The sequence below is a fragment of the Oreochromis niloticus genome, linkage group LG22 (genome assembly GCF_001858045.2).
Source record: "Oreochromis niloticus isolate F11D_XX linkage group LG22, O_niloticus_UMD_NMBU, whole genome shotgun sequence".
Taxonomy (NCBI): Eukaryota; Metazoa; Chordata; class Actinopteri; order Cichliformes; family Cichlidae; genus Oreochromis; species Oreochromis niloticus.
Genome location: NC_031985.2, coordinates 4,469,737 through 4,483,120, shown reverse-complemented (window position 1 = coordinate 4,483,120; position 13,384 = coordinate 4,469,737). Strand labels below are relative to the sequence as shown.

Genomic DNA, 13,384 nt, shown 5'->3' with positions numbered 1-13,384 from the left:
CTGAGTGTGTCATGAACTTAGGAGTAGATGTTAGGAGACCCTCCCCCCAGTTGAACTGTGAAAGTAAGACAAAGAGGAGTGAATGCTGAGTGGAAATTCCCCAGAGGATACCTGGGTAGGGGTCTCAACATTTGTAACTTGATAACTGTGGTCTGGAAGGGAGATGGACTTTTATGACTGGCAGGGAGTCACGTATGCAGAGACACACACACACACAGTGCTTAAACTGTTACACTCACGCATCCACATGCACACTCACTCACATGCACTCACATAGGCATATGGGTACGGGCACACACAGGCATTCACAGGCTCGTGCACATAGACACAAACACAGAGTTTGCAGCACACTGTGGGGGATTTATGATGCGGCCGCTTCTATAAAGCTGGCTGTAACTAACAAAGGGGTGAAGATTTTGCAGAGGGACACACCGGCCTCGTCTTCCCTTCTAGAAGTGCATGCTTAAATGAAGATGAATAAAGATGAATAAAGGTTTTGTGAAATAACTACTGAGTTCCGGTGCCGTTTCTGGATGCTTCGACGAATAAAAGAACCGGGGTAAAAACTGATTTCGCAACAGTGTAAAAGCGAAGCTCTCAATTTACCGGTCGATTTACGTCCCTACCCTCACCTATGGCCACGAGCTGTGGGTAGTGACCGAAAGAACGAGATCACGGATACAAGCGGCGGAAATGAGCTTCCTCCAAAGGGTGGCTGGCCTCTCCCTTAGAGATAGGGTGAGAAGTTCGGCCATCCGGGAGGGGCTCAGAGTAGAGCCGCTGCTCCTCCGCATCGAAAGGAGCCAGCTGAGGTGGTTCGGGTATCTGACAAGAATGCCTCCCCTCCTAGGCGCCTCCTGGGTGAGGTGTTCCAAGCATGTCCCACCAGGAGGAGGCCCCAGGGCAGACCCAGGACACGCTGGAGAGATTCTATCTCTCGGCTGGCCTGGGAACGCCTTGGTGTTCCCCCGGATAAGCTGGAGGAGGTGGCTGGGGAGAGGGAGGTGTGGGCCTCTCTGCTTAGGCTGCTGCCCCTGCGACCCGGCCCCGGATAAAGCGGATGAAGATGGATGGACAGTAAACATTCATTCTATATATAGATTCTGATTCCATCAGTCAGCTCTCTGACAGCACTTCCATTCTGCACATCTCTATATCCTTCCTCAGGTTCATTTGTACAGCAGGATGCTCTTCCTTAAAGTAGCGATATTATAAAGGACAGCTGTCTTCAACATAACATACTGTTTTCACTCAGTGAGTTCTGATTATTTAAATATTTCATGGCATCTTGGGGAAGAACATAAGATTGATTTCCACCAGTGAAAAAGGTGAAACTCTAAAAGCAGAAAAAACATTTTAGACAAATTTTCAACAATGATGATTTTTATTGCGTGTCTTTTAGAACTGAAGAAATTTCTTGGATGAGAGGTGAAACGTCTTACAGCAACTTAAAGAAGTCCAGTTGTTTTCTTTCCAAGCTCCTTACACTACCATGGTCTGGATGACTGACTGCTTGTTGTCTTAGCCCATTTGTGAGGACTCTAATTAACATATTGATAACAACAGCACGAGAGAAAGAACATGCACCACCATCCTTTAAGATGCGATTGTTGATTAGGGTCAGTAATGAATCAGGTGAAGAGGATTCAAGACTGAGATTATGGATTGTACATTAACATAAAACTTGTCGGAACCATACTGAATTTCACCAGAGACACACACACATACATGAAGAGAGAGAGAGTATGCATACTATGCAAACGGCTACCAAACAGCCATCATAATTCGTCATACAATGAGAACAGGACAAATAAAGAATTGACAATGACTAATTAATATTGTGCTGAACACACACTCTTTTCTACTCTGGAATATTCTCACTAATTTTCTTGATATTTATTTATAATCACCTCTGTTAATCCTTGATATTTATAATTGAGTGATCTGTATATATTAGTGCTATTTCTTAAATGTGTAAAATCTGTAACATAATGTATTGTTTGGAGTTTAGTCTGTTACTGTTGCTATTTTTACCATTTTTTCTTGGAGCAACTGTAACCCACATTATTTCCTTAGGGATTAATAAAGTATTCTGATTCTGATTGTTTCAGGATGACCTGCCATTATCCAATCACACATCTGCTTACCTGTATCTTTTGCTCGTTTCTCCTCCTCTTCTTTTCTCTTTTTTCTAAACTGAGCACCTGATGGCTTTGAACTTTTCTTGTCCATTTTCCATTGGTTTTAATTTTGCACTCCAGTATGAACACCCATCCCCCAACTCAGGGATCACCACAACATAACCTAACAGACCTACACCTTAGCTCACAGATTCACTTTGTTTAGGGTTTATTTCTGGGATTTCGCACAACCCAGGATTCAAATCATGAATCCATAATGGGCTTGGATTTACAACATTATAAATGAAATGTGCTCAATTTGGAAGCAGCCGGCCCCCCTCCCCTTTCGACGGGTTGTGTGTGAGACTTTAAATCATCAAACTGTAAATTATACATTTTAAACTGTTATTGATCCCTTTACCCCTGGTCCTAAACTGTATATTTATTTTCTTACTCTTCTTATATTTATTGTTTGTTTACTTGCACTGCTGTAACTGGAGCCTCGTCGTCTCGTCTCTCTATATACTGGACTGTATGTAGCGGAGGTGACAATAAAGTTTACTTTGACTTCAGCAGCGAGCAGGCGCACTGAGGGCTCTCGCGCTCACTTTTCGCGTATAGAATTTTGAAAAAAACATCGGTGCAAATTATAAGTCTGTATCATGATGTCTGGTGTTTTCGTGTTTGTTGTTTTGTTTTTATTTTGTTTTATTTTGCGAGTTGGTTATTAGATGCTGCTCCAGCCGGCCATAGAATCCCCCACCGCTCCGCCCTCTCCTCCCTGTGCCGCAAGCAGCAGGCACACCTCGCAAACGGAGGGTGCCCTTACTCCCAGCAAATGGGCGGCAGAAAACTCATTGGTGCCTATACCATCCCCAATATGACCTGGCATGACATCGGGGCAGCATGAGTACGAGCAATTTTTTTATTTTTATTTTTTGCCGATGCCCGTGATGCCGCCCCCCACCACGATGCTGCCCGGGCAACCGCCCGTGTCGCCCGTATGAAAAACCGCTACTGGCAACAGATGAGTTTTAGCACCAAAGATACATTATTAAAGTGTTTCTTTGACTTCTGATGTGCTCGTGCGTAATCTGTGAACTATTTTTTATTTTTATAATTATAATTAAATAATCAGAAAATTAAATTTGTCAGAATTTTATCAAAAAATAAATTTAAACAATTTAGCATTTGAACTGAAAAAGCAAACTCATTTTTGCTGTATTTGGGAACAATAAAAATAACCTAATGACACATTACATCTCATAAACTGAGCCCACTCAGTCAGCATGCTTTTAGAGTATGGTTAAATGGTAACCATATGGCAGTATAGTAATTTTAAATCTTACACAAAGATTAAATAAAATGATCACAAAATATTTGCAGATACTTTGGCAAAAGGTTAAAACATGGAAACAAAAAATGTACCATCTATGAACTGTTTTTGAAGATAAAATTCTAAAAAAAAAAGTTTTAAAAATTTGAGTTTCAGTGAAACAAAAACGCTCAAGAAGATTTTAGTCTCGAGGCAGAATAGAGATAATGATAGTAAATTGCATAAGATAAATTAAGCATTTATATAAGATTAGAAAATCAGCATTAAAAATACATAATTTAGCTTCATAAATGAGTCAAATGTACTTACTTGCACAATTTTATAAAAATAAAAAAAACTGTGCAAATATTTTCCAAAATGACTCTTTCAAATTTAATATGAGGCAAATTTGGAGATTACGAGTCAACAGTATCCACGACACACAATGTAACGTTCGATAGCGTGTCACGCGCAAAAGCATCAACTCTAAGAGCCGTGCTTACAGAGTGCTTTGCAGTGAATCAGAAGAGTTGACTCACATTGAGCGAGAGCCGCTCCTCACTTAATTTCCTTTCGCTGCTCAGCTCTCACACAGTGGCTCAGCTATGCTCCAATCCCTCCATATTGTGGCCAATCACATGCGAGGATATAGGATAATATCATTTTGTGAAAAACAGAGCGGGTGAGAGACGCGACAGTCAAGTGGAGCATGCGTCTGACCTCTCAGTGAGTGAGACAGTAGACAGCGGTGAGGAGGGCTGTGCAAGTGCATCGCAAAAACACATAAATATGCCTGACACCCGTAAACGAAGCAGCATCTGGCTGCAGTTTAAAGACTTTTTTGTCTCGTCTCGACTTTGTCTTGGTCTTGACTTTGTCTTGGTCTTGACTCGGTCTGTCTTGGTCTTGGTCTTGTTCTCGATACCCTCTGGTCTTGGTATTGTCTTGGTCTTGGTTTAGGTGGTCTTGAATACAAGTCTAATGTTTATTCATTTCTAATGAAATTATTGTGAGATCTAAAGGAGCATTTCGACTCTAAAATCAGGTCAGATTTAAACCTTCTTAATTATGCTCCAAGAAAAAGTGTTTTAATGTATTTCTCATTATTATCATGAAATTATTAATTCATTGATAAACAGCATCATTAGATGGATACAAGTCCCTGTTGGAGTGAGATCATTTCCATAGAGAGGCACTTTGCATCAGCAGCACCATGCTCCAGTGCTCTGGGAGAGTTTATAGTCCTGAGAGTTGAACACTGGATGACTGACAGCTGTCCTTCATCACAACAGAAGCCACAGAAATCCTCCTCATCAAAAACATGACTTTGATCTGCGTCCTCATCTGGACTCTCCTCTGCTGCTGCTTCACAGGTAAAGTCCAGAGAATCAAACTCCTCTCCTCTATCAACATCTGTCCCTCTGAAATGAAGCCCACAAAACCATGAAGCTGCTTTATGTTTTTGTCTCTGTATCCTCAGAGTCCAGAGGACAGATCACAGTGACTCAGCCTGGAGCAGTGAGCTCTGCTGTGGGAGGATCTGTGAACATCAAGTGTAGGACCAGTCAGAGGGTATATGGTGGAAGCTATTTACACTGGTACCAACAGAAAGATGGAGGAGTTCCTAAACTTCTCATTCGCATTACTGACACTCGAGAATCAGGGATTCCAGCTCGTTTTACAGGCAGTGGATCAAACTCTGACTTCACTCTGACCATCAGTGGAGTCCAGGCTGAAGATGCAGCAGTTTATTACTGTCAGAGTCTTCACTTACCTAATAGTCAGCGTGTGTTCACACAGTGAAAAACAGTCGTACAAAAACCTCCCTCAGTCAGACTGAACAGAAACTGAACTGACTGCTGCAGCTGGAAGATACTGCAGAGACTGATACAGTTCACTGAGGACACACACACACACACACACACACACACACACACACACGTTTGCTTCCAATCTAAAAATAGCTTACCATTTCAAAGTCACTCATTGTGACCTTTGACCTCAGTTTCATACTAGAGCCGCCATAATATCATCTATGATTTGTTAAATATTAACAGTTATCAGTAAAATAAGACCTTTATGTTAACAGATATAAAAATGAAATCATTAAATATACAGCTCGACATAAAAAATACATTTTATTTTAAATAATCTAAATAATCTTTAAAAAATCGACTCAGTGTCAAAAACAGAAGTCATGAGTTGCTTTCATGATTAAATTACATGTGATCATAACTACATATAAATAACATCCAAATCATATGCAGTGACATATTTGTCACATATAAACAGCCCTTACTCTGAGATTCAAAGTTCATCCTGCACTTTAGACTTTCAGATGAAACAATCTCACCTCGAGTTACAGCCAGTACCTGTTGAGGAGCTCTCAGTGACAACACACGATCACATGGAGGCGTCCATTTATTATTGACATGTATGTGATAAATACACCATTCGTCCCAGGATACTCTGCTAGACAAGAAAAAAAGTCTGCTCTAAGTAACCCACCATGATATAACAGGAGAACCATGAATACAAAAATTGTAAAACAAAAAAAACCAAACATTTTCTTTTATCTAAGCAGTCTAAGAATTAATTTTACATATAAACTTTTACTAGATTTTCCAGTAAACACAGTTTAATGAACTTACTTCCAACATCCAGTCTGGTTCCTCCACCGAACGTGAACCACAGTGATACGAACTCATTGAGCCGCCGTACAAAAACCTCTGACTGTAGAGAGACACGGCTCTCTGACTCTGAAACAAACAAACTCAACAAAATCATTCACTGTTTGTATCATTTTTTCAGCTGATGTGAAAACTGAAAACATTAGAGTGCATCACATTTAAATAATAAATAATTTATTTGGAATATAAAACTTTTGACTTTAATGTCTTGGGACTTTTTTCTGATATCAAAATCTAAGAATAACACAGTGGATCCAATTTCCTGAATTTTAAATTTTAATTAAAATGCATCAGTGTAAATTAAGACTTTCTTGATTTCCTACATTTTTACAGACTATATTAAAATAATGAAAAATCTGATATATTTGTGTTTGATGCTCTGATAAACTGGCTGATCCACTCCACACAAAGATGCATCTATATTGACAAAGGACACAAACATACAATGGTATTGAGCCACCGCTGAACAGCAATACTAAGACTGTGAACTCTGCTGGAGGGATGAAGGCCATTCTCCAAAAACATGTAGAGACCTCTGTCTAACACATCGCTCCAAAATCTCCTAGAGATGTTCAACTGTGTCAACGGTCTGCTTCACAAAAAAGGATGACCCCGCGGGCGGGGCAATACAGTTTTATACCACAACAAAAACAAGTATTATTATGACTTATGACTATGATCTTCTCCTTTGAAACGAGGCGCCCGGTCCTGCCGTCTCCCGACTGGATCTTCTTCTGCACTTCATCCACGTCTGACCTCGTCTCACATCTGCTCCTTTTCCTGGAAGAAGACAGAGAAAGAAAAACACCTCGCTCCCTAACCTTGCTGTATTAATATTATCCAGCAATTCTGAGCCTGTTGTTTTCTAATTGTTATCTACATCTTGGACATGATGTTCAGACTCCCCTGGCTCAGAAAAATATCCCCCTGACTTGAACTAGTTGTAATGTGTAAGCATATTTGCAAATCCCTCTGCAGCTCAACATGTCAGTCTCAATAATTGATGCTCTTGACCCTCATTACACCGAGTCCCAACACTTAATGAGCACAATTGCAAAATGTATATAAAATTCACAAAAACAACTTTATTTAATCATTTTATTCCTAACAAATCCCTCCTTTCACACGTATTTTATGTGTGAATCAAAGGAACGTGTTTCATTCAGCCTGCTCTCCCACAGCTTCCCATACTCAGCCTTTCAGCCTTTCTCCCTTAACTGGAGTGGAGTCCTCTGCTCAAGTCAGCTAAATCGGCTGTCAGCCTCCTTCAAGTAGTTACTGGGTCTGTACACACCATCAGCCTATCAGGAGGATGCACCAAACAAACACACACATTTTGTCTTCTAAACATAATTCCAGTAGCGGTTTTTGATACGGGCAACACGGGCAGTTGCCCGGGGCGGCATCATTGTGGGGGCAGCATCACGGGCATCGGCAAAAAAAAAAAAAAAAATTACTCGTACTCATGCTGCCCCGACATCATGCCAGCGCATATCGGAAATGTTGTAGGCACCGATTGGGTTTCCATCGCCCATTTGCTGGGAGTAAGGGCGGCTGCTTCCAAATAGAGCACATTTCATTCATAATGTTGTAAATCCAAGCCCATTATGGATTCATGATTTGAACCCTGGGTTGTGCGAAATCCCAGAAATAAACCCTAGACAAAGTGAATCTGTGAACTAAGGTGTAGGTCTATTAGATTATGTTGTGGTGATCCCTGAGTTGGGGGATGGGTGTTCATACTGGAGTGCAAAATTAAAACCAATGGAAGATGGACAAGAAAACTTCAAAGCCATCAGGTGCTCAGTTTAGAAAAAAGAGAAAAGAAGAGGAGGAGAAACGAGCAAAAGATACAGGTAAGCAGATGTGTCATTGGATAATGGCAGGTCATCCTGACACAATCAGAATCAGAATACTTTATTAATCCCTAAGGAAATAATGTGGGTTACAGTTGCTCCAAGAAAAAATGGTAAAAATAGCAACAGTAACAGACTAAACTCCAAACAGATATGTTATAGATTTTAATATTAATTAGTCATTGTCAATTGTTGATTTGTCCTGTTCTCATTGTATGATGAATTATGATGGCTGTTTGGTAGCTGTTTGCATACTATGCATACTCTCTCTCTCTTCATATGTGTGTGTGTTTCTCTGGTGAAATTCAGTATGGTCCCGACAACAGTTTTATATTAATGTACAATCCTTAATATGTTTTATGTGTGTGTGTGGTGGTGGTGGTGGGGGGGGCGCCAGAGGGAGTGTTCGCCCAGGGCGCCAAATTGGCTAGGACCGCCACTGTCTGTTGCCATAGTTCAGCAATGAACCCTGTCTGTTACCATGGTAACCAAGCTCAGAGAGGGAAGTGAAACAACTGGAGAGCAGTTCCACCCCAGTTTCTCTAACATCTATTCTCTCTCTCTCTCTGCAGTGGGTCGAGTCCCCCCCTCCCTGACCGTGCTGGCGCCCTCTAGTGAGGAGCTGCAGCAGGGGAAGGCTACAGTCATGTGTGTGGCCAACAAGGGCTTCCCCTCAGACTGGAGGCTGTCCTGGAAGGTGGATGGAAGAAGCAGCAGTGGAGAGGAGAGCAGGAGCCCCGGGGCGCTGCAGAATGACGGCCACTACAGCTGGAGCAGCACCCTGAGGCTCCCTGCAGACCAGTGGGAGAAGGTGGGCTCTGTGACCTGTCAGGCCACCCAGAGCTCCCACACTCCACTCTCAGAGACTCTGATGACAGACCAGTGCTCATTTTTACTATAGGTATCACTACACATCAGAGCGTAAACCTAAAACAAAGGGAAACACAAAACAAAAGAAAAGGCAATAAATCCAACAATGCTGTGATTGCTGAAATTCCCCAACTCTCTGTGAATGGTACTCATGGCCATTAATCAGTGGGCATTGAGTAGTGGTTGTTGATCAATGGTCATGTAAATTTGCATAATTATGATGAAGGTGACCTCCCAGCCCATTGTTCCTTCACTGGGCTGGTTTCAGTCATTATGCAAATGTACTGTTTATAAGGGAAACCTGCAGTCAGCTGAGCCTGAAGAAGTCACCTGGATGATTGACGAAACGTTTCTCCCACTGAAAACGCTACGTCCAGATGAACAGAATCAACTTTTGGAGAAAAAGGCAATAAATGAATAAATAAACTCACATCCATCAGCTGCTCGCTACTAGAACTACTTTCAAAGATTTTTGTAGATTCATTATTTTCCATTTGTGATTTTCTTTAATGAATACTTCATATTTCAAGAGTTAAAACCCTGAAAATAATTTAATGTTTGATCTGTTTGAAAAGGGCTCAAGGTTTTTAAGCGATTTTCTTAAAAAAAAAAAAAAAAAAGCAGAAAATAAAAGCAGGCTGAATTAGGCATTAGTCTTTTCAGTTTGAGAACATTGTTTCTAGCTTTCATAATCGAAAGATAAAATATTTAAATGATTGCTTTTACTCATTGCTCGTATCGATATTCTCTGATTTGAAGATAATTAATTTTAGCAATAAATATTTATTTGGCCATACAAACCTATTTTTAAAATTATCAAAATATTTTGTAAACATAAATAATGTGTGTTTCTGAGCAGCTGTCAGTTCAGATGATCTTTTTTTTCAGTTCCTCTCCAGCAGTGAGAGGTTTTTGTACAGCGTTGTATCACTGTGTGAACGGGAAGCTGTTACACTGCTGACAGTAATAAACTCCTGCATCTTCAGCCTGAACTCTGCTGATAGTCAGAGTGAAGTCAGTCCCAGATCCACTTCCACTGAAACGATCAGAAACTCCAGACTGACGGCTGGTAGCATAATAAATTAAGAGTTTGGGAGATTCTCCATCCTTTTGAAGGTACCAGTGGAGGCATGTGCTGACACTTGAACTGGCTTTACATCTGACAGAGACAGTCTGTCCTGGAACAACAGACTGAGATCCAGGAGACTGAGTCAGGACTTTTTGTCCCCATGAACCTGAAAACATGAAAAAGTTATTGACATGATCAACATCCAAACATTAGAGGATAATTTCTTTAACATGGAGAACAGATGGAAGAAGGTCAATGCTGCTTGTTTCAGAGTTTCTCCATCATAGCAGAACATCATTGTGGTGAACCTGGCTGCATGCTGAAGCAAAGTTTTCACAGAGAGTCTCACCCTGAACAAGGAGCCCCAGGGTGGCCAGCAGTAGAGTCAGTGACATCATCATTGTGCTGCTGGTGTGTGAGTGGCTCTGAAAGGCCTGGACAGCCACTGATCAACACTGGCCTCTTAACAGCTGTGAGCAGAGAGGCAGGACACATATGCAAACACACAGAGTCAGTCAGCTGCAGCTGTCCTGAGCTTACAAAGTTTCCCTCAGTGAGACTGAATAATGAAAGAATTCATGACATCTAGTGGAGAGAAATAGTTTTGATTTCTGCTCCTGAGAAAAGCTGATAATTATTCAGAAACATAATGAACAACAGAACAGAAGACACAGTTCTAACATCAATGTATTTGTAACACTTTATAATTTTGACACGGTAAAAAGCATTAGTGAGATATTAGTAAGTGCTAAATTCATCATGTATAAAAGATTACTTAGTATGTAAGAAAAAAAACTGACTGTGGACGAGAGACAGAGATTAATAATAACTAATGAATAAATACAGAGAGGTGTAGAAACACATAGTGAGTGAAAGGGGAGTAAAGGTGTGAATCCCCCAGCAGCCTGATCCAGCCCTAACTATATGCTTTAGCAAAAAGGAAAGTTTGAAGCCTAAAAGTAGAGATAGTGTCTGTCTTCTGAATCCAAACTGGAAGCTGGTTCCACAGAAGAGGGGCCTGAAAACTGAAGGCTCTGCCTCCCATTCTACTTTTAAATACTCTAGGAACAACAAGTAGGCCTGCAGTGCGAGAGTGAAGTGCTCTAATAGGGTGATATGATGCTATGGGTTCATTTAGATAAGATAGGGCCTGATTATTCCAGACGAATGTGAGGGGAAGGATTTACAGAGGTAATTAAAACATTAATTTCACAACCCCAATCCTTTCTAGTTTCTTATCTGCCTCTAATCTAGTTTTCTACCTTCCAACCAGCTCAGACGCACACTTATTGTTTCCCCAATAAGTAATATGAATACATGATGTGTTTTTAACATCCCATCAATGTCACGGACTGCGATGGCAGACGTGGAGTTGTGGAAAAGGAGGACCCAAATGCAGGACTCAGGTGCAGGTGAACAGTGAGCTTTATTTACAGTGAGTGAAAAAAAAACACAATTATGTCCAGAATTCAGTACTGTGGCTCTCGTGGCAGTTCTCGCTGAATCCCCACACAGTGCAGGTGTCCATAAATGGTGAAAGGTGACAACTCCAAAAAACCCCAATTCCAATCCGGGACTCCGCTCCCGATTCCTGGTGGCACACAGACAACACAGCTCAGCCGGGAATCCACAGTAGCGAGGTCATTCACACTAGCTTGTCTACAGTTGTACTCAACAGTTTTTGTTGTTAAGAATCCCACACTGACTGGATCCAGCCTCTTAAATATTGCACTCCTGACGAGCGTAATCTGCTGCAGCCAGCTGCCGGCAACGAACGGCAGGTGTGGCTTCCTCCAGCGCGGGAACACTTCCGGAGTCTCTGGTGACCCAAAACATCCGGGAGTGTCATGTTTCGCTGTGTGGCAGGCAGGGATTGGACCCAAACGCAAACTCACGGGGACAGAACTTGAACTCAAAAGCACAGCTTTATTGCTGGAAAACAGATCTCAAACAATACAAAACTAAACTGGGAAAACTAATCATAATGCATACCAGGAGACACGGGGAGAATCACACACAGCATGAGGGAGAACGCGACACTGACACAGGGAAACACAGGGCTAAAATACACTGGGAGGTAACGAGGGGAATGAGACACAGAAGGGGAGCACAGCTGGGAGAAATCAGAACTGACGAGTGTTGTGGAAGTTTTTCCACTTAAATAAAGCCTGCAGATGAGCGGTGAGCGGTAGCTAACATTCTTTAATCCAAACACACAGAACAGAAAACCAAGCTTGTGGAGAGCCTGCATGACCACGGGGCAGGGTCAGCAGAGTCTCACTGAGAGTAGTGTGGCTCTCAGTTAAATACCTTCCACAGGAACAAAAGGCAGTACACAGCTGTTTCACACCTTAAGGTTCACACTCCCTTGGTACCTCCCAGAGTCCTCGAAGAGACAAAAGATTCCTTCCTGTGGAGTTGTCTGCTTCCCCCAACTTCCTAAATAGACCCCCACCATTTGTCTTACAGTATGAGTGTCAGACATGTTAAAATCACCAAGGCATTACAATAACGTGATTAATATATAAGTGAAAGAAATTCCATTACACGAGACGAAGGAGCAAAGTAGAATACACTCACAAGAGACATGGACCTTCAAAGTAAAACAGGAAGTAGCACAGACGCAAACTAGACTAGGGGAGACAGAGCAACTAAGAAACACAGAACAACAACAAAGAGACACAGAGGGCAGCTATTAAATACTCAGAGAACAAAAGAGAATACAAGAAAGCCAAACTAAGACACTAGACTAAAGAATAAACTGGGGAACAAAGGGAACTAAGATCATAATACAAAACTCAGAGACACAAGAAACTCAAAACACTGGGTCACCGACCCAGGACCGTGACAGTACCCCCCTCTTAAGGGCTGGCTCCAGACAGCCCAACAGGAAAAACAAAAAAACGCCCCGAACACAAAACAACCCGACCAGGGCGGGCGGAGGGGGCCCAGGACGGAGGGCTCGGAACAAAACCAAAATGTCCATCAGAGGAACTCAGAAAAGAGCCCAACACAAAATGTCCATGAAAAGCACAGGGGCCCTGGAAAGCATTCAAAACAAAACAGGCGGGCCAAAAACAACCATGGGTTGCAGGGAATGGAGTCCAGAAACATAGTTCAGGGGGCCGACCCTGGTCCCGAAAGTACAGGAGCCAAGGGGAAAGCAGTTCAGGGGGCCGACCGTGCACACGGCAACGGCGGCGACGGGCAAACAGTTCAGGGGGCCGCCCCTCGACGGCCATGATGCCGACTCAGAGGCCTGGAAAGCGGCCAACAAAGGCGAGGAGGCGCAGGTCGAGCTGGCTCTGACAGCAGAGTTGCCACTGCAGGACCAGGCGAGGCTGGAACAGATGCTGAGGCCGCAGGCGGCGAGGCTGGAACAGATGCTGAGGCCGCAGGCGGCGAGGCTGGAACAGATGCTGAGGCCGCAGGCGGCGAGGACGGAACAGATGCTGAGGCCGCAG

General features: G+C 42.5%; 3 gene segments (V, D, J or C); 2 read left to right on the top strand and 1 right to left on the bottom strand.

The window, feature by feature from the left end:
* Positions 1 to 13,384, top strand: part of LOC102076541 (Ig kappa chain V-V region MOPC 21-like) — an 811,057-nt gene that overhangs the window by 696,895 nt on the left and 100,778 nt on the right.
* The window catches only part of LOC102076925 (Ig kappa-b4 chain C region-like), a 489,463-nt gene that overhangs the window by 460,590 nt on the left and 15,489 nt on the right, over positions 1 to 13,384 (top strand).
* The window catches only part of LOC100695241 (Ig kappa chain V-III region CBPC 101-like), a 201,447-nt gene continuing 194,081 nt past the window's right edge, over positions 6,019 to 13,384 (bottom strand). Inside the window, 1 exon segment of the V gene segment in view lies at positions 6,019 to 6,124. Coding sequence covers positions 6,034 to 6,124 — 91 coding nt within the window.